The 25,450-nt window shown below is 40.7% G+C and overlaps 1 protein-coding gene across 2 annotated transcripts in view; it reads left to right on the forward strand.

Annotated features, from left to right (window-relative positions):
* APP (amyloid beta precursor protein) overlaps window positions 1-25,450 on the forward strand; it is a 219,281-nt gene that overhangs the window by 186,207 nt on the left and 7,624 nt on the right. The window contains exons 13-16 of one of the 2 annotated variants that reach the window (XM_082043207.1): window positions 4,240-4,461; window positions 11,490-11,543; window positions 20,898-20,998; window positions 24,044-24,190. In XM_082043207.1, the coding sequence (XP_081899333.1) occupies window positions 4,240-4,461; window positions 11,490-11,543; window positions 20,898-20,998; window positions 24,044-24,190 (524 nt within the window). The remainder of the gene's footprint in view (window positions 1-4,239; window positions 4,462-11,489; window positions 11,544-20,897; window positions 20,999-24,043; window positions 24,191-25,450) is intronic. The other variant, XM_082043208.1, reaches the window with a different exon arrangement.

The following is a 25,450-nucleotide window of genomic DNA, read 5'->3' on the forward strand; positions in this document are numbered from 1 at the left end:
GCTATTGTGGTTAAGGGCTAGGGTAAGTATGCCCTAGAGTCCAACAGTGGAAACAATGTTGTATGCCAGTAAAAAGGAGATGAAGTTACAAAATAGCATAGTTTTTGCCACCCAAGACACCATCAGCTCTGCTGGGATTTGTCATCGTGTCTATGCTAGTACAGTGCTCTTTGCAGAGCCTTTCAAGTTGAAGTGTGGTCTGGGGCATTGTGGGCAAATGGCTTCTAACAATCTAGTGTCCACCAGAAGATTTTGTAATAGATTTTATTTCTTTTCCTCTGCTCCTTCTTTGCTTTTGACTCTGTGTGTCTCTTTGCAGGATAGGAGAATAGTCTTGAAAGGAGATTGTTGTGGTATTACCCTTCTGTTTAGTTTCCCAAGCTTATTTCACTTCAATTTTTCTAGATGCTGTTGTTGACTAGTAATGACTTCCTTAGAGATGATGATAAGTCTGAGAATCATTTTACTGAAGTACTAGAAGTGAGCCTGTCACTCATCTTGAGAAAGAGAAGGGGTTTGGCTGCTTGAAGGAGAAACAGTGGGTTCTGTGCCCTCACACCAAATCCGGAGCTGCTGGGAGGTCTGCAGTCCCAGCTGAGTGTGGGTTTTTTCAAGGTCATTGTTGCTTTTGAGCACGTAGTCTCAGAGGGACAAAAAGTTTCAACATCGTCCTTATTCTTCTCTGTGGCAGGACTTAGCAGAATGCTACAAGGAGATAATGAGCCGAGCAACAAAAAGTTTATTATAGGAACACTGTCATGGAGTTTTTGGCCTGCTAGTTTGACTGGAGACGAAATTTTGAAGAGCAGCCTAGAATCTCTCTATTTTCAGCACCTAAAAATGAAGATATTCACCACACAAAGAAAACCTCTGAAACAGTTTTGAATGCACATCCTAGCCTCCAGCTGTGTCTGTACTCCCTGCTTATTTAGGGAATTGTCTTTTGCAGAGTGGGGGAATTGAGTTGGCAACTGTGGAGAAGAGACAGACTACTGTATTGATGTGTAACAGAGAGGCTGTATGGCTTTCCATTAGCGTAACTGATGATTCAACTAGCCATCGATACTTAGAACAAAATCAGCACTGAAAAATTGATCTTGGACTTTGCCAGCTAGTGTCAGTAAGTGGAAATCCTAGGGCAAACTTTTTTGACAGTTCAGAGATTGAAACAATTGTTTGCAAATCATTTACTCATTGCAGACACAGCTGCCTCACTCTGATGGACTCCAGCACAGTTTGTAAGCCAGGCACTTCCAATTTCTCCCTGTCATTCAGTGTCTGATTCATCATGTCAGATGGGCTTGATTCATTTTGGCCATTGTTTTCCCATTTGTAAAATGGATGTGATCATAATCTGCTGGTTGTAATATCTCTCCGCCTCACTTGAGCTATTGTGGGTGTCAGTTAATGTCCGTACTGTGCGCTGCAGCTGAATGGGAAACAATGGAGCCTGCGAGCACTGGTGACAACGTGCTCCTGGTTGGGTAGTGCTGAGAGAGAGGCTTTGTGTGCACATCCCTCCCAGCCGCTGGGGACTGGGATACCAGCGCGGTATCTTGACGGCAGTCGGGTGCCCCTCGCTGTCAGCCTGGCGGGCCCAACGATGCCGAGTGCAGTGCCAGCCCTGGTGCCTTTCCTCTGCTGCTGGGGCCACGTCCTTCTCCCTCTGCTCCTTCCTCTCTGTGCAGTGTTTGTCCCTTTTCAAGGGCAGGAGCTGTCTGCAGGTAGCACAGACCACATCAGGAGTGGGGAACAGACAGGAGTTGTGGAGAATTGGCACCACTCAGAGACAAGGGGTGACTGAGACACAGCACCCCAACACCACTCCATGCCACTGCTGCACGGGCTGCAGCTCTCTGCAGCTGCCCCACTGAGATGGGGAGGACAGTGGAAACAAGGGGAGCTGCACCCCAAAACTCTTCTGGTTCCTGGGTACGAAAGGCTTGCAGGCACTAAGATCATAGAATCGTTTGGGTTGGAAGGGGCGTTCAAAGCTCATCCAGTCCAACCCCCTGCACTGAGCAGGGACATCTTCAACTAGATCAGGTTGCTCAGAGCCCTGTCCAGCCTGGCCTGGAATGTCTCCAGGGATGGGGCATCTACCACCTCACTGGGCAACCTGTGCCAGTGTTTCACCACTCTCATTGTAAAAGATGCTTAGCAGTACTGTAATGCTCACTTTCCTGTGATCCGTGATGACTTGGTATTATAACATGCTCAGCTGGTACTGCCTGTGGCTTCCTGCAAGGCTCTTGAACACCAGACTTCTCACTAAGGCCGCTAACATCCAGCTCCTTTTTTGTCAAGTTTTTGTCCCTAGCTAATGAAAGTTAACATTGTCACATGATATGATGTCTGCTCAGAATATTGAGGTGCCTCACCTGTCTCTCCACTAATACAAGGAGACGCTTTAATTTGATAAAGGATTTGTGTAAGTGCAGTGAGGAGATAAAAATTGTATTGCCTTCTCTGCTGAAGATTTATTATGTATCTGATAAAATAATATTGTTTTCAATAAAATGAACATGAAGGGAAAAACAATTCAGTGTTATATAGGCTTTCTGTGCTGTCTAGTATGTCATTCTAATGAACAAATCACAGAATTAAATTTTGTATACACAGTAGGCTTACTGTCTACTAAAGCAATTGCTGTTTAAACAGAAAGATTTGTTTTAAAACATCATTTTACAAGATTCAAGACCCATATTTGCCCCAGGACTGGAATTAGAACTTTTTGTTTAGTTTCGATGTACCGAATTTAGTGTAGTAATGGGCTGGGAGAGAACTGCATCACTAAGAGGTGCTCTTTAAAGAGACGTATTGTGGAGCAGAGCCCTACAACATCATCGCTGACAAAGGCACTGCAGTGGTGCCAGCTCTAATGCTCCTGACTCACTGGGGATCCTTTCTGAAGAGCTGCTGCATGGGTGCAGTGCACTGCTGTGGTAGTATAGCACACTGCGAGACTGGGAGGGAAAAACATGCAAAAGGTTTTACTGACGGCTATAAAGCTCTCGTGTGTATAGATACATAGATGCATTTTTGCACTGGTGATACTGGGAAATAAGTGAGTCCCTATGGAGTAACATAAAGGGCCTGTCAAGTAGAGTGGTGATTTCTGTCCCTGAATTGCTGCAGGCTTCAGATGTGGCTGTGAAGCAGTGACCATCAGGGTTCCTTAACAAAGTGAAAGGAGAAACCAGTCTTAATAAAAGCTTTTGTATCATCAGCAGTCATGTGAATGCGAGGACTTGCGTAACCTTTATGATCTTTGATTCTGAACTATTTAGCTCTGCAATATCTGCCTACTAATTACATCCATATATTATTAGCAGTTATCTTCTTCATTGCAATTGCTTGCTTTAATGTGCTTTGTGCACTGAGTTCTCTCAGAGTACTTGGAAGTATTATGTTGCTCCTACAAAAGAAAAGGCAGTGGAGGGGAAGATGAAGAGTAGATGAACTACTGAAAAGGGAATTGAAATTTTAATAATGAAGCACACACTATCTCTGAGCTTACTTTTAAGACTGAGTTGGACAGTCTGTCCTATATGCCTGATGGAGCTGGAAGTGCTTTGATGGTTCTCACTGTGCTTAAGTCCAAAAAAACCCCAACCTAGATAATACTGCTCAGCTTTCGGTTGTGGTGGCTTGTAAAATAATTTGTCTGTAGACACCTATTACTACTTAAGATTTTTAGCAAAGAACTGCTGCAGTATTTTGCAAAAGTTATGTGTGTTAAAAGAATTAGTGTTTGTTCAGATTCAATGTGTTACAGTAAGCCCAATTTAATACAGTAACTGTAGTGGTGATATAGGATTTAAGAGCCATGATGAGCTTTGATAGTGAGCATTTAAGAGGAAGGGGAAATAAAAAAGACATTCCTTCCCGTGGGCCTCTTGACTCACGGAAACATCCTGAGTTGAAGGGAATTGATTTGTACTTCTTAGAAAACTGGTGGGGAAGAGTCCAGGAACTTGTAAAGCACAGACCTGTGATCTCTTAAGTGGTGGAAATGTGGGTAGGAAATGCTATTGAACAATTCTGGTTGATGTTTCAAAAAAATGCCTTACTTAGCAGCAGTGTGTATCAGTTTTGACTATTCCAAGCCTTTATGTTTTCTTTATCATAAGAAAACAGAATCTCATAACAGTAAATTATTAGTTTAATAGCATTGGAATTAGCTCCTCAGAAATGCAGGCTCCTTCAGATAATTTCTATGTTGAAATTTCCTTGCAGATGAATTACTTCAGAAAGAGCAAAACTATTCTGATGATGTCTTGGCCAACATGATCAGCGAACCCAGAATCAGCTACGGAAATGATGCTCTCATGCCTTCACTGACGGAAACTAAGACCACAGTTGAACTTCTTCCAGTGGATGGAGAGTTCAGTCTAGATGACCTTCAGCCGTGGCATCCCTTCGGTGTTGATTCTGTTCCAGCCAATACTGAAAATGAAGGTATGTACAATAGTGGGAGAAGCCACATAATATTCTGATTTGGGCTTTGGATCTCTCTTCATGTTGTTCCCTGAAAATTGACGTCTTTCTGATGTAAGCAGGATAGAGGTTTTCAAATCTAAGTTTAGAACTGATATACCGTATCAGCTGTGTCTCTTTGATGGAACAGAAAATCCTGACTAAAATTTGGAATTTAGACACACAATGAATTTCAGTGTTGAGCTTACTTTCCTTTAAAAACAAACTAAAATAAATTCCAGGAAATTATGATTGACAGTCATATAAAATACACGATGACAAGGTAAGGGAGATAGAGAAGTTGTTAGATTTTGTGCCATGATGAAATTAGCGTTTTAGTGAAGGAAGAGCTTTTTAGTTGCTGACATGAACATAATTACATATCCAGCACAGTCCTAGCATGAGAGTTGATTATATTTCCCCCCGCACTGGTTTTTCTGGAATATACTGCAGATGTGTTCCTGGATACTCAGCAATGCAGCTGTCTAGTGAAAACCTTTTTCCTGAGGAGTATTTTATGTTGCTCATGGACTAATTTATTGAAGTGACTGTATAATACTTTAATAATTTATGTATAATCTGGCATTGGTAGTTTACTTAGGTGCCGGAGCCAATTAATCAGAAACCCAAGGGACTTAGATCATGTCATTCCAGTTTCTCCTGTTGTGTTTGTTTTCCTTTATCAGTTCAACTCAGTGCTAAGTTAATCACAATAGTGGAAGTTTGTTACCGCAAAGCAGACGTAGATTCATAGGGGCTAGAGCTACTGAAGTTCATTTTTTCAGGCGGATCTGTGATGTGTAGCTGAACTGCACAGCTGTTCTCCATGTAGTTGGCATATGACAACAGCTTGACATATGCAGGTGGGTTTCTAGGTAGAAGGAGAGTCTTGGCTTCTTCACTGCAAAGAGCTGTTGCACTACATGAGAACACACGTTCTCCAGAAGTCTTTTGAAACTGCTGTCTTAGGCTATACCTGCTCTCAGAATGGGTTTTGGGGACCCACCTGACACAGTCTCACTACAGCGTGATGTGTGAATGACTGTGGGCAGCGGGGTGCTTGGGTGTGAACGTCGATGTGAACATCAGGTGTGAACATCGATTTGCCAGGTCTGCTGTTGGTGCCACGTGAAATCAGGGGAGTCAGAAACAGTTTTGTGATCAAAGTGGGTCATCCCCAGGAGACAGAAGCCTAAGGTCAAGTGAAAAAAGGACATGGCTAGGATCTGAGCAAAGGTCAACAAACCTGTAAGGCAGAAGAATACCAGGTTTGAGAGGAAGCAGAGAAGTCTGGTCAGGAGCAGGGCTAAAATCAGACCAGTGTCAGCAGTAGAGGTAGTGACCAAGAAAAAGAGCAGAGAGAGCTGGAGCAAACTCAGTGGACTGTCCAGCATCAAGAATCAGAAGACAGGAGGTGGTGACAAGGACTCCAGGTGTGTCTGGAGGGCACTCGCAGCCAAGTGACGTGCTGAGCAGCCGAGAGCAGCTGGTTGGATTGCGTCAGGTGCTGACTGGTGGTGCAGGTGGCTGAGCAGGGCCAGGCTGAACTTGACTTTCCAGGGGAATCAGCTGCAGCTCACTGTAGCATCCGCGTCAAGGTGTCTGCCACAAGTGCGCCACTGTCTGGGTGGTGGTGTCTGTCCTGCAGGAATTTTCCAATACAGGTCTCGCTGCAGTTTTCCCCATAGCTGATACACACAGGGCATCGATTTCTATACCCACTGCCTGCTTTCGTTAAACTTGGCAGGGGGAATTAATTACTTTTGAAGTCTGTCTTCCCAGTTTTCAAAACGTACTGATCTCAGTCACCAAGTTCAAAAGTTATTAGGTAGACAGGTGCACCCAGACATACAGTTTAATCACACAAGCCTTTTTTTCCTTCAGAAACTTGGCTACGTCCAGAATTTAATAATGAAGGGTATATCCTTCAATGTGAGACTGAATTCCCATAGGCAAGTATATTGAGGGTGGTTCTCCTTTTAAAATACATGACAGCAAATAAGAAACAAAAACTCTCCTGCTTGAATAACATACTGTTTAATTATGAATCCTGTGTATTTTAATGCACTACATAGTTTGTTGCAGCACTTCTTAATGTTTACTGTGGGACCATCTTTTAACTTGCATGCCTTAAATTGGTTAGGGTTTTTTTTTTATATATCAGGCTTGTATTTGTCTGAAGTTACTGTGGCAAACAATTCTCCTAGGCCAACCATTACTAGTGTTAAGTTGGCACAGTTAGAAACAGAAATTACTTAATGATTTAAACCTCTTCAAATAAATCCTTCTTGTTTCATATTTCTCTGTCAGCTATTCAAACCATAATATTGTTAATGTGATCATGCCTACAACACCTTCTTTCTCTCTTTAGATACTCTCTGTACCTTTGCCTGTAGTATCAAAGGGGGATTTCAAAGCCTCGTCTTTTTCCTTTGTGTTTGTCTCCCACATCTTTTTTTCCAGAAACCCAGGACTAACTGTGCCATTTGTCCTCACTTCCCATGCCCGTGTTCTTCCATGGCCATGGTCTAATCCCAGACTTTGTCTAAATTGCTTCCAAAAGCGTGTGTCTGTCTTGTTATAATATGCTTTGGAAGTAGCAAGAAGGAAATAACAATTGACACAATCTTTCTTCTCCTTTTTTTTTCCCTCTACCTCTCTATTGAAGGTCTTTTTGCATAGTCTGTTTTTCACACAATAAATTACGCAGAAAGGCTTTTATATTTTATGCATTACTGAGCAAGTCATTGCCATTTCTTAACAGATAACCATTGATCAAGAAAGGTCTAAGTTCAAAAATCATATGCTAGAGAAACCTCAGATGCTGTAGAGTGACTATCCATTGCAGCATTAGTGACAGTCAGCATCTCTTGCTGCTGAGAGATGCTGATCATGCCAGCAAAAATCAGAGAACTGAGCATCTCAGCTTCCATTTGCTTGGGTGAGGGCTGAGGGTACTCAGCAACATCAAGAAAATCACAGCATGTTCCATGTGAATAGCCTGGTATGTGGGAAATCTGCTAAGTGACCAGTCCAGCAAATTTAACACAGACCACCAGAGAAGTTTCAGATAGCAAGCGAGTTACAAGCTCAGTTGTTGATATTAATCTAGTTTGAAAGCTGAAGTCAACTTTTCTAAAACTGCTGGACACAAAACTGGAGTGCTATTAATAACAGCTTGACATATGCAGGTGGTTTCTAGGTAGAAGGCGAGTCTTGGCTTCTTCACTGCAAAGAGCTGTTGCACTACATGAGCAATAGTTTTCTTCAGTCCTGAGCAGGCACACCAGGTAAATCATTTACCTCATTGCAAATTTGCATTTCTGTCAAAACAAATTTCTAATGGGACCATTGGTGTCTGAGAGGCAACTATAAACAGATCCTGGAGCTGGCTGGGTTAGGACCTGGGATCCCGTTCCCTCCAGCACAGTCACAGCGACAGGACTTGTTTTTAATGAACTGTTTAATGAACCAAATGTGACTGTGGAAAAAGTGGAAGGAAATGCAGCCATTAAATCTTAGTTTCAAAGTATCCAGTGTTTTGCATATAAGTGATGAAGTTAAAATACTACAAAAAACACCTCAAATTTGTCATTGGTTCCCATGCCTGTTTTCTTCCATAGCCATGATCTAATCCCAGGTTTCTCCCAGAGATATTCATCATGTATTGGATTGGTACGTTGCCATATAATCTCAAGGTTTCATAACTCCATTTGAAATTTTCCCAATCTAAACTGCATGTTTAGGTAAAAGGATTGGTTTTATGCAAACAGTTTATTTTACTAAAATTGCTTTTTCTGATGAGCGAGTGAAAAATAGTCTACAAATAAAAAGAGCTTGAAAGCTCAGTATTTTCTGAAATTATTTCCTTCCTTGTTGTTTCCCTGAGGTAGTTTCCCAGTAAAGGTCCAAAGAAATGAATCTAAAGCACCAGGTAATACACTACACAACTTGAATGGCTGAACATGTGTCTAGCATATTGCGATACAAATTAGGTTAATGAAAAATGCTCCCCTGAGGACACTGCAAAAGGCACCACCAAACTGTCAGGAAATTGGATTTTAACAATGAAAAAACGCACCTTCAGAGGTGGGGGTAGAACCCCAACAGCTTGATGCTCTGACACTGCCAAGGTCCCTGGGCATTTTGCCAATGACTGACTGGGTTTAGCGTTTTACCGTTTGTATTTTGCCATGCAGTTACAGTTAGCCTTAGTGACAAAGTATTTAATTAAAAGTGAGATTTTTTGTGAAAGTACCGTGTTACCTTTATGACTTGGCCAGTTACTCCCTTCAACACTGTTCTTGGTAGGTGAAACGTAGCTCTCCTCACCTGCTGGTTTGTACCAGCTTTTGAGTTTCTTGATCCACCTTTTATTTTTGAAAAGAGAAGCAACCACGTTCTCTCTTGCTCTTCTGAGATGTATTACCGTTAGATAGAAAGTGGGATGTGTACCCTGTATGCAGCCTGGGTAGTCAGCATAAGCGGTTACCTACCAATTTAGTTTCATAAGGCTATTTGGAAAATAAATTTTTAGTCTTAATTCTGTGGACTTCTGTGCACATGGAAGCATGTCCAAGAGAAATACGATTCTGCAGCATCAAACGGAATGCATTTTTTATAATAATACACAGTACCTATTAGAGTTTTGAGTATTGATAAATACTATAATAGATTTAAACTTCTCCCTCTATATCAATTGTGAGGCGGTGTGGTCCAGTGGGGCAGGCAATGAGGAAGCACATGGACAAGATTTTCCAGAGGTAACTGCTGTTTGTGTGTACATCAATACCAGGGCAAGAGCAAGCAGGTTTTAAAATGCAGCTGAAATTCAAAAGCTGGCAGTTCAGGGCTGTCAGAAACCAGCCTTTCTTCATGTTGTGCTGCCCGAGGCACGCTGCCCTCAGTTGCCTGGAATCACGATCTGCTTTGGAAGACCCTTGCCTTCGAGCTTTGGCCTCCCGTTTTTGCTGCCTGCCGCTGGTGTGTGACCTTGAGCAGGTTGTTTCACGTTTGTGTCTGTTATGAAATGTGCCAGTAATGTTTGCCTTTTCCCCTGTAAAGTGCTTCCAAAACTATAGATGACAAGAAGAATTATTCATCACTAGTACCTTCACCTAGTGCCACAGATACTGCATTACCTGAGGTCAGGTCCATGCAGCTGTACAACAGAAACTTCCTCCATCCTTTTTTCCCTTCACCTACTCTCATTTTTATTGTTACCAACAACCTGTTCTCTCTCAGTTCACCACAGCTATGGGCGTGTAGGATTACAGAGTGCTGAGTGGGAGGGAAATAAAACCCCTCAGCCTTCTAGGGAGGAAGTGGGGGACAGGGCAATGGAGGGGGGTTCTGCAGGGGCAGTTTGGGTAGTATATGTCCTTGGTTGTTTCTTCCTTCAGTCCTTTCCACTGAGAGTTACTGCTGACCTACCCGTGGGTTGGTACAGACAGTATTTCAAAACCTTATAGAAGGCTTAAATAGGAAAATACTTAAAACTGTAGTTTTTAGTTAAGGATGGAAATTGGTTTTTGTATAGCACTATGTAAGGAAAGCAATTACATGGTCTGGTGGTGCCAAGCTGCACTGCTGTGAAGGCAGGGGGTTTGATGGGCTGTCTCTGCAGCACCAGACCAACGAGCTCTGTGAAAATTTTGCCATTCTGGAAACACAAGCAAGTCAGACGTGCAGATGCATTTTTAGTCTGCAGCTACTGCAAAGCTGACTTATTGCTTTTTTTACAGAGGCAGGAGGTATTGCAGTCATTTCCCGTGATCAGAGGGCATGGCTGTCACACAGGCTCTCACTTACAAGCACCACAGGTTGCTTGTCAAACCCATAGCCACTCAGCAAGTGACACAGACTTCTCAAGCAGATGGGCAGCCCCTTGCTTGAGTCAGCGATATCATCAGGCTAGTGTGATTTCCTGATGCTGATGCTACAGCGAGCAGTTCATGATTGAAAACTATACTCTTGTCAGGTTTCCTATGTTATCGTTGCTCCCTTACTGCTGATTAGAAGGTTCGTACTTGAATGGTGAAATCCAAATGTATGAGAATACCTTATTTAAAAAATTCTGAATTCCAAGCTACGATGTAAAACTTTATTTCTGACTTTAATGTCTGACAGTGACACTTGGGTAGATAAGGAAGGTAACAGTATTGCAGCAAGAGAGAAACAGAAAAAAAAAAGGGGGGGGAGGGAAAAAAAAATCTGAATGTTTTAGAGAACTTCTTCAATATGTTCAGTTTGGACTTAACTGAGGCAGTAGGTAGTGACTCAAACAGCATTAAAAGTTTTGCACATCCTGTCTTCTGCTAATGGCAGTGAGCTCCATCAACCTTAGGTTTCAGCTGATAAAGCCTCAGTACAGTAATACAAGAGCTATAAAATTGTGTATGACACACAATCAGGTAGAAAGTGGTGTATCTCCTTTGCTTCCCTTTCAAATATTGGAAGATAAATTTGCTGTCTACAAATCACAGCATATCAGAATGAAATATTGATTGTATTTTCAAAATGTGCTTTACTTTTTTCAAACCTCATAGCTGATGCTGTAAAGAATCTCTATTGAAAGGAAAAAGGCATCCGGATTCAGTGGGTTTGTCAGTCAGCATTGATCAAGACTGGCTGCAAGAATTTACTCATCATGTCTGTTCTTGCTGCCAATTCTGATGAGGCAACTGGTTGCATGTAATGAATATCTTTTCACCCTATAGACAGAAGTTCTGTGATCTTGATGGCTTCTCACTTTAAGCAGTAACCAGAATATGATTTAAATTGACACATCAGCAGTGAAGCTTTCCTTTTGAAGTTGTGCCTGTCCCTTCGCTTTATTTCCAGGATTACCTGAAGGCAGATCTTTTCTAGCTGTTGCTTTGTTAACTTTGTTTATGCAGTATGTCTCTCCTGCACTGTCCCAATGGAAGAGCAGTTGACTTTATCATTTTGGGGGATTTTGTTTATTTTTTGTGTGCTTTTTTTTTTGTTTCTTTTCTGCATATGCCCAGTTGAGCCCGTTGACGCCCGCCCAGCTGCAGACAGAGGACTCACCACACGACCAGGTATATAACGTGCATGGCTTTTACCTAACCTGTGTTTTCCCAGTGTGCATGTGGTCTCCTTGAGCTGAAATGGTCACCTTTGCTTTGGTCTAATTCTCTCTTAAAATGTAACGCTCTGCCACGAACCAGGGAAGCGTTCCCACACCAGCCCCATCAGCCTGTGTGAGTGCTGTCTGTCACGGGCGCTGATGGGCACTGGTGGAGGGAGTGGGACCCACAGACCCAGAACTGATATTCCGTTCAGGTTGTCTTCAGGCAATGATGCTTCGGCAGGTGCAGGGGGCAGTACCCTTCAGGGCAGAGAGTACTCTTCATTTGAGAATATGTGATTAAAATGTTGGTACTTTTAGGCAGAGTGTACAGTTTCTTGTAAGTTGAGGCTAATAAAGAATTGCAAGGAACATTAGGATTTTTTGCTGTGATATTTATCTTGGCTAACTCCAGACATCTAAAAATTGATACATATATTCTCCCTCTTGGATTCACTGAGGACACCTCTATACGGCTATTCATTGCATTCTAGGATAAACAGAGGTGATTCTTTGCCCTCTGTAGGTACTTGTGTCTTCCTGTTCATTTCAGAGGAATATCAGATGACTAGTTTGAGTTATGCTAGAAATGTTCAGAAAATTGAAATGTGGCAAATCCAACATTCAAAAGTAAAAGATTGGGTTTCATACTAACTTTTTTTGCTTTTTAGGTTGTTTCTTTTTCCCCCTTATTTTTATTTAGGATTATCTAGATATGGCTGATTCCATTGAGAGCAGACAGCCTTTTATTTCAGAAGAGATTACTCTTCCACACATAGTGAGATTAGATGGGTATATTTTAGGGTTAGAATTATTGCAGTGTCACATTGTCATTGCCTTTTTTTCCTTCAGATCGGATCAAATTGATCAATTTGTCCTCTCTTTCCTTTCATCTTTTCCTCCAAACATCCATTAGAAAGTATTATGGTTAGCACTCTCCTAGTTTGCGTTTATATCTTTGAGGTAACTCAGCGGTGTTTACTGACTACAGAAAATTGTACACTGGGAAGTAAAATGAACTCCTATGCTAGAGCAATTGGGATACAGGTCAAGGCTGGCCAGTTGATTTACTCCCAGCACTGTTTGGGGAGTCTGAGATCTTGACTTGTGTTTAGAATCTTAATTCACTCTGTGAAGAGAGCCTTGAAACAGGTGCAGAGCTATCTCTATAACCATGCCAAAAATCATGGGATCAAGTAACATTCCTCCAGTACTGGATTGTCTCTGCCTTCTGGATTAGATTTCTTGCCCAAGAGCACTAGAATAGAAATAGCATCACAAATGAAACATAAATGTGTTGAATCCAAATTTTGTAACGTCAGTTCAATCTAGGAATTTTCTTGTAATATTAAGTTAGTGATTGTTAACTCTTTTAATCTCATTGTGAAAAATCTGGTATGAGGTTCATGTTTATTACTAAAGATTATTCCTTCCGTCAGTTCACACACACACACATAGGCGCATACACAGTGGCAGAAATTGCTGGTGTCCCTTCCCAAAATAGGATTTTCTCACACTGCTGCGCTCCAGTTTCAGAGTGAAATTATTTCAGTTCGGGGTATCAGAGCACTTTGGTGGTTGGGATGATATAAATAGTACTGAAAGTACGGCTAGCACAGGTCATGAGGGATGTTTGTGAATTTACAATGGACTACTAAGAAGAGGTAAGAAGACTACTAAGAAGGGGCCTGTGTAGCCTTTGCCACCTTTAGTGCAGAGTTCCTGTGCTGAGAAGGCCCCTCCTCTGGTTTTGACACAGAGAGGGAACCCCTGCAGCCCAGCAGGGACACATGTCATGTTCCTCCAGGTAGAGGGATGGTTGTTTGACCAGAGAGACTGAGATCTCTCACTGCCGTGTCTACGTTCTGAATTTCACAGCATAAAGTGTCTTACATGTGCACATGAAATGGAGATTTTGCCCCTTTACAGTAGCGCTAAATGTGTCATAACACAAAGCACAACGTGTTCTCTTCAGCATTCCTGGTAGACCTCAAGTTTCTTAAGTCTTCAATTAGCATGTCCAGACTTCTGCAGATTTGCCATTACTGATAAAAAAATCTGGCAATAAATGACCACCTGATTTTTCATCATCCTTTCAATACAATTTGTCTGTGATAAAATTTTAATTTAACAGAAAACTGATACCAGTCTGAGTAGCTTCATAAACTAGGAGTAGAGTAAAGCAAATGGATGCTTAGTTAACCTGTGAAATAAAAAAGAGATTCTGTCAGTTAAAAAATACGTGCTCTAAAACTCTTTTACTTGTTAATTGTAAACAAAATTTATATGTTAGAGGTTAAAAGAGGAAAAGAGACACTTTTTTGGTAGTCCCTGTCCTTTTGGGATAGTCAGTTTTTACAGTTTGAAGCTATTTTTTATATCAAAAAACAATCGGAAAACAAGGTTATTATTCTAGAATGACAAAGTATTAACAAGGGACCTGGAGGCAGGTTAGCACATGCAGCTGCTTGTAACTTTTTGTTTTGTTTTAGTTGCCTAGAGTCCTGCTGATTTCAAGAAAGGTTTGTCATTCTCACAGCCCTGACTTTTCAGTTAGTGCCTCTGCTTGTTTTGCTCGAGCAAACAAGGCGATCGCTGCTGCAGGGTGAAAACACAGGTGTCCAGTCTGGCTGTCCAAGCTGAGGGATAAGAACAAGTGGACATGTTGTCAGTGTTGAAAATCCCTGAAGAAAGTCAATTCTGAAAGGACTAAGACAAGCATAGAAACACATGTCCTTTTTTCTCTTTTCCATTTTCTTTTAAAACTTTTCACCCCCACAACATTCTTGCAATGATCACTACGTTTTTCATAAAAGCAGATCATGCAGATGATCTTTGTCCCTCTCCCGCAAGAGAGGTCATTTGGTCACAGTACAGAAAAGAAGAGCAAGTACTTAGTTGTTTGTAGTATTTAGCATAACTAGAATCTCATTACTTCACCACACTGTTCTCTCTTATTAATAAATAAAGTCTGTGAGTCAAGTCGGGAAATTTGAAGAGTTGTCCAATCCATAGGGCAGGAAAGCTTTTGAGGAAAGTCCAAGTTTAAACCATTTACTAAAATTTAAGTCAGTTTTCCAAACCCCCGCCTCCGTAGCACTCCACCTTGACTAGCAGTGATAGAAGCTTGAATTTGAATCTGATTTACATGTGTCCCCAAGAGGAGAGTAGTGTCGGCGGGATCCTCCCTTTTTCTAGTATAGATAGAACATCTGTGTGATCCACACTGGTGTTTGGAAAGGAGCCAAGTGCTTCAACACAACGTCCTTCCTCATTGTAATTCACAAATGGGGGAACAAAAATAAGAATTGTGCCTAAGTTGCTTTCTTGACATCTCTTTCCTGAAAAGGAAGTAAACAGAGATGGTAAAAGATCAAGGGGAAGAAAAATATCTAGATGTACTAACCTATTTTTAATACAGCATGAAATGATAAGAGATTTATGACATGTTTCTTGGTATTTATAAATTGCTTTGGAGAGGGAAACATTAGAAGGTTTCAGTCCAGCCTGAGAACTTCCACAAGAACTTCAAATAGAACAACTCCTTCCTTGACAGCCTCCCTGTAACAGCTTTTTCAGTAGTGTTTCCTTCTCCCCTATGGCCTAGAGGTCACCTTTTCATTATGAACATTTAATTTCTTGCAGCTGAATTTTGGGTATGTGTTTTTGAATAACTTTTTTCTCTTTTGTGTGTGTGTGCTTGCGTATATAGAGATAGACATATACACGCACACAAAGATACATATAAAAACATCTTTAGATAGGCAAAAGCAAGCTCCTTTTTATTCATGTTAATTCATCAGGTCTGATCTGTGGTAATTGATTGAAGATGAGAAAACCTGCCATCAGAATGGGTGTTGCTTAGTATAATATCAGCAGATTTTCTGAAATTCAAGGTGATAAAGGAAATAACAACCTCTCTGTTCAGGGTAGACTGTATTCTCATCTGTTGCACAGTTGCAGCTGTAATTACACCACTAACAGCTGTAATTGTATCACTTGGCATGCCCATAATTCACAATGCAAGGATTTTATTATATCAACTGAGTTATTTTTTTCCATGTAGTATAGTCTGTGGTTTGGTTTGGGTTTTTGCATTCTCCCAGCTCTTTATCAGTTGATTGTTTTTGCAAAAACAGTCAATAATTTTGAGGAGACATTGCACATAAAGCTGCTTCTGTGTCTCTGGCCCTTCCGCTGATAAATCATGACTTGTCCTTCTTTATTACATTATATAGAAAGCTGAGGGATTTTTTTCATGCACAGTTGCAGAGGCTCTTCTGCAGAATCATTAGCACATATGCTGCAGTCTGTATGAGGTGAGAGCAGAGAGCAACTTAGTGAATTATTGATGATTTTCTTGCCAGAAATTGCCAGGGTTTTTTTTTCCTGTCTTAGTGATGTTGGTTCAGTACAGTTGTCTTAAACCAACTGTCTGCAGCTACCAAATAAAAGTCACTAATAGAATTTTTTCCTTTAGATTGTTTTATAAATCAGATAGTTACTGACTGTGTATGCAATTATATGTGCAGATGCACGGCATCTGCATTGACATGCCAGAAAGATTACTGAATTTTATTTGGTTATTCATTTTTACACACATAAAATAATCCCTGATATTCTGAGAAATAATTATTTCGTCCTAAGTTCCAATTAGATTTTTTTTTTTAAATATAACTTTATTTTTTGCACTTACCTTCTGCTTTCTCCAATTTGAGCGCCCTATAGTCATCCATGAAGTAAAAGTGAACCACCATTTCAGTAACTTCCAAGGAGAGACCAGAAACTTTTAGATCCATACAGTCTTAAAAGTGCTTACTCCTCAAAGATATTTGAGTTGTCCTTACAAACCTGAGTATATAATATTAATTCTAGTCTTTATAAATTAGAATGCAAGCTTCAGTATTCTTTAATTTCAAAATTAAATGACCTGCACAAAGTCATAGAGTCATATGCAAGTAATAGTTGGAACTTCTAGTGAGGACATGGAGCCACCTACCTGGGTAATTATTCAAACGCTGCATTTTCTTTCAATCCACCCTTTTCATTTTAGATAAAGCTTTACCCAGGTAAAGCTGTTTACTACACTTGTAACAGGCCTAGATTCAACAAATCTTCTCTTGTTCTTGCCATTACTCAAATACAGTTCATGGACATGGAGTTGCATGTTTTCTGGAATTGCAGTCAGCATATCTGTTGCTTAAATATGCTATTTGGGGGTTTTCTATGTAGAGACCACCCATATCTGGCAGTTTCAACTGTGCTTCACCTGAAGGTTTGATTTTTAACTCTAACCAGAAGGCCACAGGCACATCTGATGCTCTTTCAGACCCTTGCAGAACAAAATCACAAAATCTTGCTAGATTGTTATTTAACCAGTAGAAGCAGCAATTACAGGCAGTGTAATTCCTTGGTGGAATTCATTGTATCCTTTTTCTTATCCTTCTTAAAGCCTAAATATATATTTATACAAACACAAAAGCTCATCTGTGTGAAGATCAAGTGTTCCCCAAAACAGCTACTTGGTTTGTATTTCATTTGAGTAGCTTTTAACTCCATATGATTCACCCCTCCCTTTAAAAGACCAAGGAAGAATAAGGTTTGCATAAGCTGCTCTTTTTGCTGTGTGTGTGCGAATGTGTGCATGTGTGTGTATAAAAGTTAACGTTACTTTTTAGTAACAATACAATTAAAAGCCCATCATAGATAGCTCATTTTGTTGGATTTTACTAGATGCTTTTAAGCCCATGTTTTTGATGCACAAGTACCCAAGCCCATTATTATCCTGCCCCTAGGAGTGATGCATAGAGGATGCCTACAGACTGCACCTCTGCCTTGTGCTCCGGCACATCCACTGAGCGTTTGGCAGCCATCATTTGATAGACTTCCAGGACTAGAAACTGTATTTTCACCATTGTGTTTAGTAACCCTGGATGAACCTTGCTTCTTCGCATTTGTTCATTCGTATTTTGAACATCCTCATGATTTGTGCCAATGAGTTCCACAGTCTAGTTTTGCATTGTACGAAATTATATATACACTTTCGTTAGCTTTTAATCTGCTGTGTCATAGCCATGTTGATGTCCTGTACTTTCTTAGGACAAATAATGAGTAACTGTTTCCTGCAGACTTTCTCCTTGTCACTTATATAGACCTCTGTAGCGTTCCCCTTAGTTATCTCTTCCAGTCTGAAGACTGCCGATTTGTCTAGTCCTTCTCATACAGAAACCATTCCATAACAGTGATCATCTGTCTCACCCTGCTTTGTGTCTTTTCTAGTTTTTCTGCCTTCGTTTGAGGTGGGGTGACCAGAGTGCATAGCCAGATTTAAAATGAGGATACAACATTTATACAGTGGTGTAACAATGTTTTCTGTTTTCTCTGTTCCTTCATAATTACTTCCAGCTTTCTCTTTGCCTTTTTGACTGCTACTGAGCCACCTGCCCACAGAGTGTTATCTGCAGTGACTGCAAGGTCTCTGTCTGTCCTGGGTGGAACAGACCTAATTTAGACCCTGATGTGTATGTATAGTTAGGGCTGCATATCCCTGCGAGCACCAGTTTACATTATATCAACATTTAATACCATTTCCCTTTTATTATGCACTCAGAATCTGTAATATCCCTCTGCAGTTCTTTGCAGCCGGTTTTACTTTGAATATCCTCTTTTTTTCTTTTATTTTTCGTCAATAATCTTTGTCATGTCACTATTCACTCCCTGACCCAGCTCACTTTACAAGCAGCACGGCACAAATCCTGTTGGGACCCTGCTGGTAACGTTCCTCCATTGTGAAAAATGGCTGTGTATTTACACTTTATTTCCTGTCTTTTTAATCAGTTATGGAAAGTCATGTAGGACTTTCCCACTTAATCCTTGCCATCTTAGCTTCTGCTAGAGCTTTGGTCAGGGACCTTCTCAAAGGCTTTTTGGAAATGCAAATACACTCCAAGACGAATTAGTGTCCTCTGCGCTTCCTAACTCTACCAGTGACCTCTAGGAGGTTTGGGAGGCAGGGCTTCCCTCAATAAAAGACAAGCTGATTCTTCACAGATGTATCTCATACATGTATTGATATGGATACTCAATATTTATAGTTCCAGTGAATTTGTCAGCTGTAACAGCAGAGCCGTGCAATTCCCCAGGCCCTTGTCCTGGGGGACTTTCCACGTGATGCTTTTGCCAGCGTGTCTGAGGGGCAGCAAGCGTGGCTGTGGTGAGCAGCTGGGAGCCGGCCACCTCTGCAGCCACTACAGCTGTGGGCATGAACCAAGTCCTGGGAAAACCCTTTCCCCTGGCTATTTAATTGATTTCCCCTGGCTATTCCACTGTTGGGTTTTCCCCCTCCTCTTTAATCCTAAAAACAAGAAGGCGAGGGGTTGAAGAGGCAAGCCTCTGTGCCGCCTGATGCACCTTCTCATTTTCTTTGCTTCCCATTGTTGCAGGTCTAGGGGGTATTTTGAGATGATACACAAAGGAGAGTAAATCAGATTATTATTTTAGCGTGGAAAACTAACCATAACTGCTTCAAATATAGGAAGGCAAACCTCTTTGCAGGTACCATGTGGGTTTTATTTCCTTCATCTCCATTTCCTCTTGCCATTTCATTGACAGAACATCATGGGGGTTTTTTTAAACTGCAATTCCTTAAGTGTGTTACGGTTCTTGATTTTGGAAATGGTCTCTCATGTATAAATGTCATAATATACTTGTGTCATTGGTGTAACATGGCATCAAAAATCAGATGCTTAATAAATTTGAGATCTTTAGGTGCCTTATTCCTTTAAAAAAAGACACTAAGGTAGAATTCATGGAGCAGTCAAACTGTTCAAGAAAATAAACATAAATACTTCACTGCACAAAGATAATTCTTGTTCTCTCCTTTGCGTGTTTTACTGTGAAAAGAAAGATCAGAACCTTAGAATGGGATTGTCTGTACAGTCCAGAGGAGTTCTTGGGAAGGTCTGTTCTTGCTGACTCATAGTACAAAAATAAATCCACATTTAATGAAAAAAGAAATTGCACATTCAAAGGCAATAAAAGGGCAATAATTCTGGCATTGAGTGCTGATTTAGACTGTGGAGCTCATTGGCACACGGAAGTCTTCGAGAATTTATTGGGAGTCCAGAGACAGTGGAGCACAAGAACAGTCAGTAGTGTTGAGAATTTTCAAGAGTTTCTTCCTCTGCATCGGAGCTTAAGGTCAGCCCAAAATACTAAAAATCAGAATGAAGGCTTGGAGAGAGGAGTTGGAGTGATAAAATGCTAAAATAAATAATAGACAAGGAATATGAATCAATTTGTTCTGATCACATTAGACAGGGTGAGGAAATAACTTCTCATAAACATCATGCTTCTGCAGTGTTTGTACCTCCAAGAAATATGAGTGTCAGTCAGTTGATACAGAAAAGGAAAATAACCAGCTACATGAATACCCATATGTACTCTATAAGCCAGAGCCAGCTTTTCAGGACAAAAACATTCATATACAGGATGCACTGCTCAGCTGTTCTAAGTCTGGCTTGTTCTCCTGAGGGTGTTTTCCAGGATGAAATCCTGTCTGCCTTTGCCATCAGACAAGTGCAGCATCTCCCTTTTGCACACATAAGGGGACAACAGGACAGCAAACTATCTACAATTAAAATCACTGCAAGCTTTGCTTACTTGCTTTACTGTATGTTTCTAATCAAGAGGGACAGTTATCGTTTCTCAGACAGAAGTCAAAACTCAGATTAATTCCGAGCAGTCTGAAATATGAAAACAAATAAGAGCCATGTAAGCTTCACAAACATTTTAATAACTCTTACTTGTAAATGTTTGTGCAAAAGGTAGAGACTCAAAGGAAGCAAGAAAATACATCTGGGGTTCCCCACCTCACACCATGGATGTGTGTTTTTTCCTCACAGAAGCCTAATCTTAGGGAGCAGGAAGATTTTGGCCTAAACACCAAATTTTCTTGACGTTGCTAAAGAGACTGTCAGAGCAGATCTGTCTGCATCTTGTGAGCCAATGCAGGAGATGGCTGTTGGTCCCTCACAGCTTAGTTCTTGTGGTGTTTCATGCTGAAAGCCTTTGATGCTTGTATCAGCATAGCTGCAGTGGATTAAGAAATGTGTAACAGAGGAGAAATTTTACCAGCTCATTCTGTGTCACCTCAGTGGGACTGAAATATCAGACCTACCTCACTGTCCTCCCAGTTCCTTTTCACGTTGCATCACACCTCCTCTGCGTGAATGACGCAATTGCCTTCTGCTCTTGTTTTGGTGGAGGTAGACGGAGCACAATTGAGTCAATGACTTTAATGAATTTTCATTGCGGTGCACTGCAGGTTCTGGGTTGACCAATGTTAAAACAGAAGAGATATCTGAAGTGAAGATGGATGCAGAGTTCCGGCATGACTCAGGATATGAAGTTCATCATCAAAAGCTGGTGAGTGAACAAACTGTGCTTTCCGCACGCGTATTTCGAGTTACTGATACATTCTTGAACTAATGGGTCGATCGTGGCCATGTTTTCCCTGGGAGATGTGAATGCTGAAAGTGTGAACAAAAAGTATTCATATTAACAGGTGATGATTTTTCAAACCTGGGCTAATTTCAGCAGACAGGGTGGAAAGTCTCATGTGAGAGGAAATTCTCACAGTTCCTGCCCTTGCACTGCCATGGGACTGGATGTGGTCATATGGACAATACTTGTCCCACAGTCCATCTGTTATGTTCACGTAACTGAAGAGAAGGGATAGAGAGGACGGAAAATGCTAAGTAAGTTTTTTTTAAATAAATAAAAAAAGTGTGCTGGAGACATGCAGCGTGGTGCAGCAAGAAATAGAGTGACACTGTTTCAGGAATAGATTCCTTTTCTGTCAAAACAGATGGTGGTGATGCGTGAAGGAGGCTGAACCCCATGGAGCATAACCTTTCATAAGATTGCCTGCTTGGGATAAGAGGAGATTCTGCACTGGCTTTAATTTGTACTTGGCTGTATTTGTGTGTTTTATTCCTTTAGATCTAGTAAATTATTAACAGGTGAAGTGCAGGTAGGAGCAAAATATTGTTCCCCATTTGAACTACGCGGCTTATGAACACAAAAATAACAACCAAAAGCAATGTAAGTAAGAATAAGCATCTTCCAGAAGCTTTTTTCAGACCCTTAATAAGTAATGAAGAACCTATAGAGCAGTGTTGGCTATAAACCTTTTCTGCTTCCTCTTTTGTAAAGATATATTACATGATGAGATTGCAGTTCTGTGACTTTCAATATCCTGATATTAAACTTGAAAGCTTTTTCTCTTAATATATTCTTAAAGCTAAGTAGTGCTGAAAATTAAAATTAACATAGGACTCAAATTTGCATTTGAACTAGGCAATCACTGTGTGAAAAGATAATTCTGCCGTCTCTTTGATGCCAAGAACTGAGAATTCCCGGTCTGACGAGCTAATCCAAAATGCATTAGCACTAATTTGGGAAATTCTGACACGCTTAGCTCAGATGGGTTAAATATCTTGATGGAATGAAATCATGGGAGTTTACCGAAGGGAAGGAGCCTGGAGTTTTAGACACAGTAGCTATTAATCCGGTGTCACATGCACTTCCCAGCAGCAGCCTTTCGTGTTTAAGTGGTTTACTACCATCCCAAGAAGTTTGCCGCTGGAAACTACCCTTACCATGGTGGCTGGTAGGGAACGCGTTGCGATTCCTGCGCTTGCGTAATCTGTGTGAGGCTTAAAATAGGACTTTTCCAGCTTTTTAAAACATTTTAGGCCATAAATCTTACTGATAGGTACAACCATTGTTTAAAAATTAGGAAGCTGTCCTCTAGGTTATCCTTTCAGTTGAGACAGAGCAAGCAGTCTGGTGCTGCTGAGAAGGTCCCGGGCTGATGCCCTTCTCCCTTAGCTTTAATTCAAAAGCAGTCAGCAGAAAGTACTTTCATCTGTGTTTTCCTTCTCCTGTGCTCTGGAGGGATTTACTGAAACAGTCTCCTTAGGATATTGCTTTGAATTCAGCTGCTCATTGTATTTTACATGCAAACTTCGGAATAGAGCTGAAATTGCAGTTATTTTCTCCTTTATGGGTGTTCACATTTTTACTGTACATTAAGTTGATTTTCATGGCTCGGAGTGCTTAAGGCTTTCCTCTGTTGCATATGTATATTAGCTGGGTCATTTCACAGTGCTCCAAAATAGCATGGTAACACAATTTCATTCCTGGGCAGGTAAAATTGACAGAAGAAATTATTACTTCACATCAGCTTATGCCAACTCTGCCCATTGTGTGTACTTTCTAGTGAATTCTTAACTTTGTTTAAACACATTTCTTGCTTATGACTAGGAACAACATAAATATTTATACTGCATGCTTTAATACCTCTCTGAGGAAGACTGTGTTTCTGAAGAGTGCAAATGTTATACAGCTCATTATAATTCTCAGCTGGTTTCCTGCTTCCCTCTGCATTTTTGTTAAATACTTGTCAAACTATTTAGTCTTTCAGAGCGAGGTAGTCTTACAATTCGGTGAATGTAATTTATTCTCTAATCCTTTTTGCCCATTTTGGTTAAAAATAATAATAATAAAGGCCCACTATTGACAAGCAGACAAAAGGTTTGTGAAATTTGCATAGATGTAAAATAATCCAGCATACTCTTTGAATACAAAACAGGACAGTGAAAACAATCATCCACTTTTCATACCTGCTCCTGTTGTAAAAGCCCATCTTGTTAAATGCATAGTAAAGCATCTTGCTGTCCACTGTTTTGCCTTATCAGTACAAATAATTTAAGTGGATCTTCTCTGTTTTTCACACAAGTGTTTCCTCCACTAGGTCTCACTTGAGTATTGTCATCATCCAGGTATAGCTCATTCTCCCTTTTCCCTGCAAAATCTTGAAGCATCCCTTGGTGGTCACTTAAATCATCATGCTTGTTTTTGTTGGACTCTTGTCTCTTTGGTGGGAGAAGTTTCTCCCAGCTGGTTGCGTGCAAGTTTCACTTTTGTCCCACAAGTCTTCACTACTCCCTTATCAAATAAATGCATCTTAGTCCAAACAAGCCACACATATAGATTTATGAACATTTTCATGATTAGCATTCTAAAAATAAAGAAATGTGCATGCTCTCTGGTTACTCTTCTATAGGCTCATCAGTCATTTTGCAATTAGCTTCACTCACTTACTGAAGGAAGAAAAAAAAAAAAACACAGCTCCTATCTAAGACCCATGTGAAGCAGAAATGTGGAGATGAGTCTTCCCCTTAGTCACAGCACTGCTACACCACAGGCAATGCAGATTTCCCAAATTGCTCTTCTCCAACTATGAGAGCTTTGTGCTACAGCAATCCAGTTTTGAATAATTAGGATGACATACAATGCTGTTTAATTACTGATACGTCAATAGACTTTATATTGCTGTGGCAGCTGGACACATTAACCAAATAGTGAGCTTTTTATTAGCCACCTTCCTTTATTTTTCTTTTGCAGGTGTTCTTTGCTGAAGATGTGGGTTCAAATAAAGGTGCCATCATTGGACTAATGGTGGGAGGTGTTGTCATAGCAACAGTGATTGTCATTACTTTGGTGATGCTGAAGAAGAAGCAGTACACATCTATCCATCATGGGGTTGTGGAGGTAAGAAGAGACTGCCAAGCACAACTGGTGTCACACATGCAACACAGTCAACATGCTGCTCAGTAAAGATATTTACAAATGAAGAAACCATGCGTTTGCCTAGCCCTATGTTTAGAGTTGGAGTGGTGGCACCTGGTAGAGTGGAATCAAATTGCCTTATTTTGTAAATCCAGACACAATATAAACCATGTTAAGTTGGTTGTACAACCACAAAAATATCTCCTGGAACTATACCAGATCAATCGCCTCACAATGTGAAAGTTCATTTTATAGGAAATTTAACAGGAGCCAATGAGCAGGCACTGCACAAGAGGAAAAATCTGGGTTTACTTTTGTTGGGAATGCACACACACGGATTTCTTTCTTTAGCTTGCAAATAAACATTTGAGGCAGGTCTTCTGTGGATTGTGCTGGTCACAAGGATTTTCTCTACACAGATACTTCATTACTTTTTGTTCTCTAAACAAGTGGGTTTTTTGCCATTTGCTTTTGATTTATGGCTAATCTGAAACTTACAGATTGGAGAAACAAATAAAAGAAACAAATATAATATATAATACTCTCATGTGGGATTTTCAAGATGAAAACCTGTGTCTCTTCCCCATCTACCAAATAAATTTGTGGTCAGTTTACAGTAACGTAAAATACTTCATGTATTGCTTGGATTTAAGAAAGCATCTCTGTAAGTAGAAAAACCTGATCGTGACAACTTGTGTATTGATATCTGGTCTTCTATGTGAGTGTCCGGTTTGCAGACAGTACTTAGATTAGCCAGCACTGGAAACATGTATATGATTTTGCCTTCCAAAACTGGCATTTTAGAATTTTTATTGAAACTCTGTTTTGTTCAAGTCCACAGTTAGGTTGTTTTCACCTTGAGTCAAACGAGCCTTGCTTTGGTCTTGCTGGAGACATACATGCTTCCTGATGCATGTATTCCACTGTCTGGGGCAATGAAGGGTCTTAAAAATATTTGAGTGAGCCTTGGCCTTAAACTTGTGCTTGTCCATCCCTCTGTGCTGTGATTGTCCACGTGATTTGAAACCCTCCAAGGAGACGTGGTCAGAAGAGCACCAAACATTTGGGGTGAGATTTGAGCAGACAGCAAGCCATGCAGAATTTGGACCGAGAGGCAGAAAATAGCAAGCAAGAATCTCAAATTTAACTTTCCGTATGGAAGCTTCCAGTCCATCTCTTAGAAAATTAAAATAGGCTTTAGTTTCAGTAAACCACCTAGTCAATAGCTGCTGCCAACAGTTA

The sequence above is a fragment of the Streptopelia decaocto genome, assembly GCF_964273445.1.
Source record: "Streptopelia decaocto genome assembly, chromosome: 1".
Taxonomy (NCBI): Eukaryota; Metazoa; Chordata; class Aves; order Columbiformes; family Columbidae; genus Streptopelia; species Streptopelia decaocto.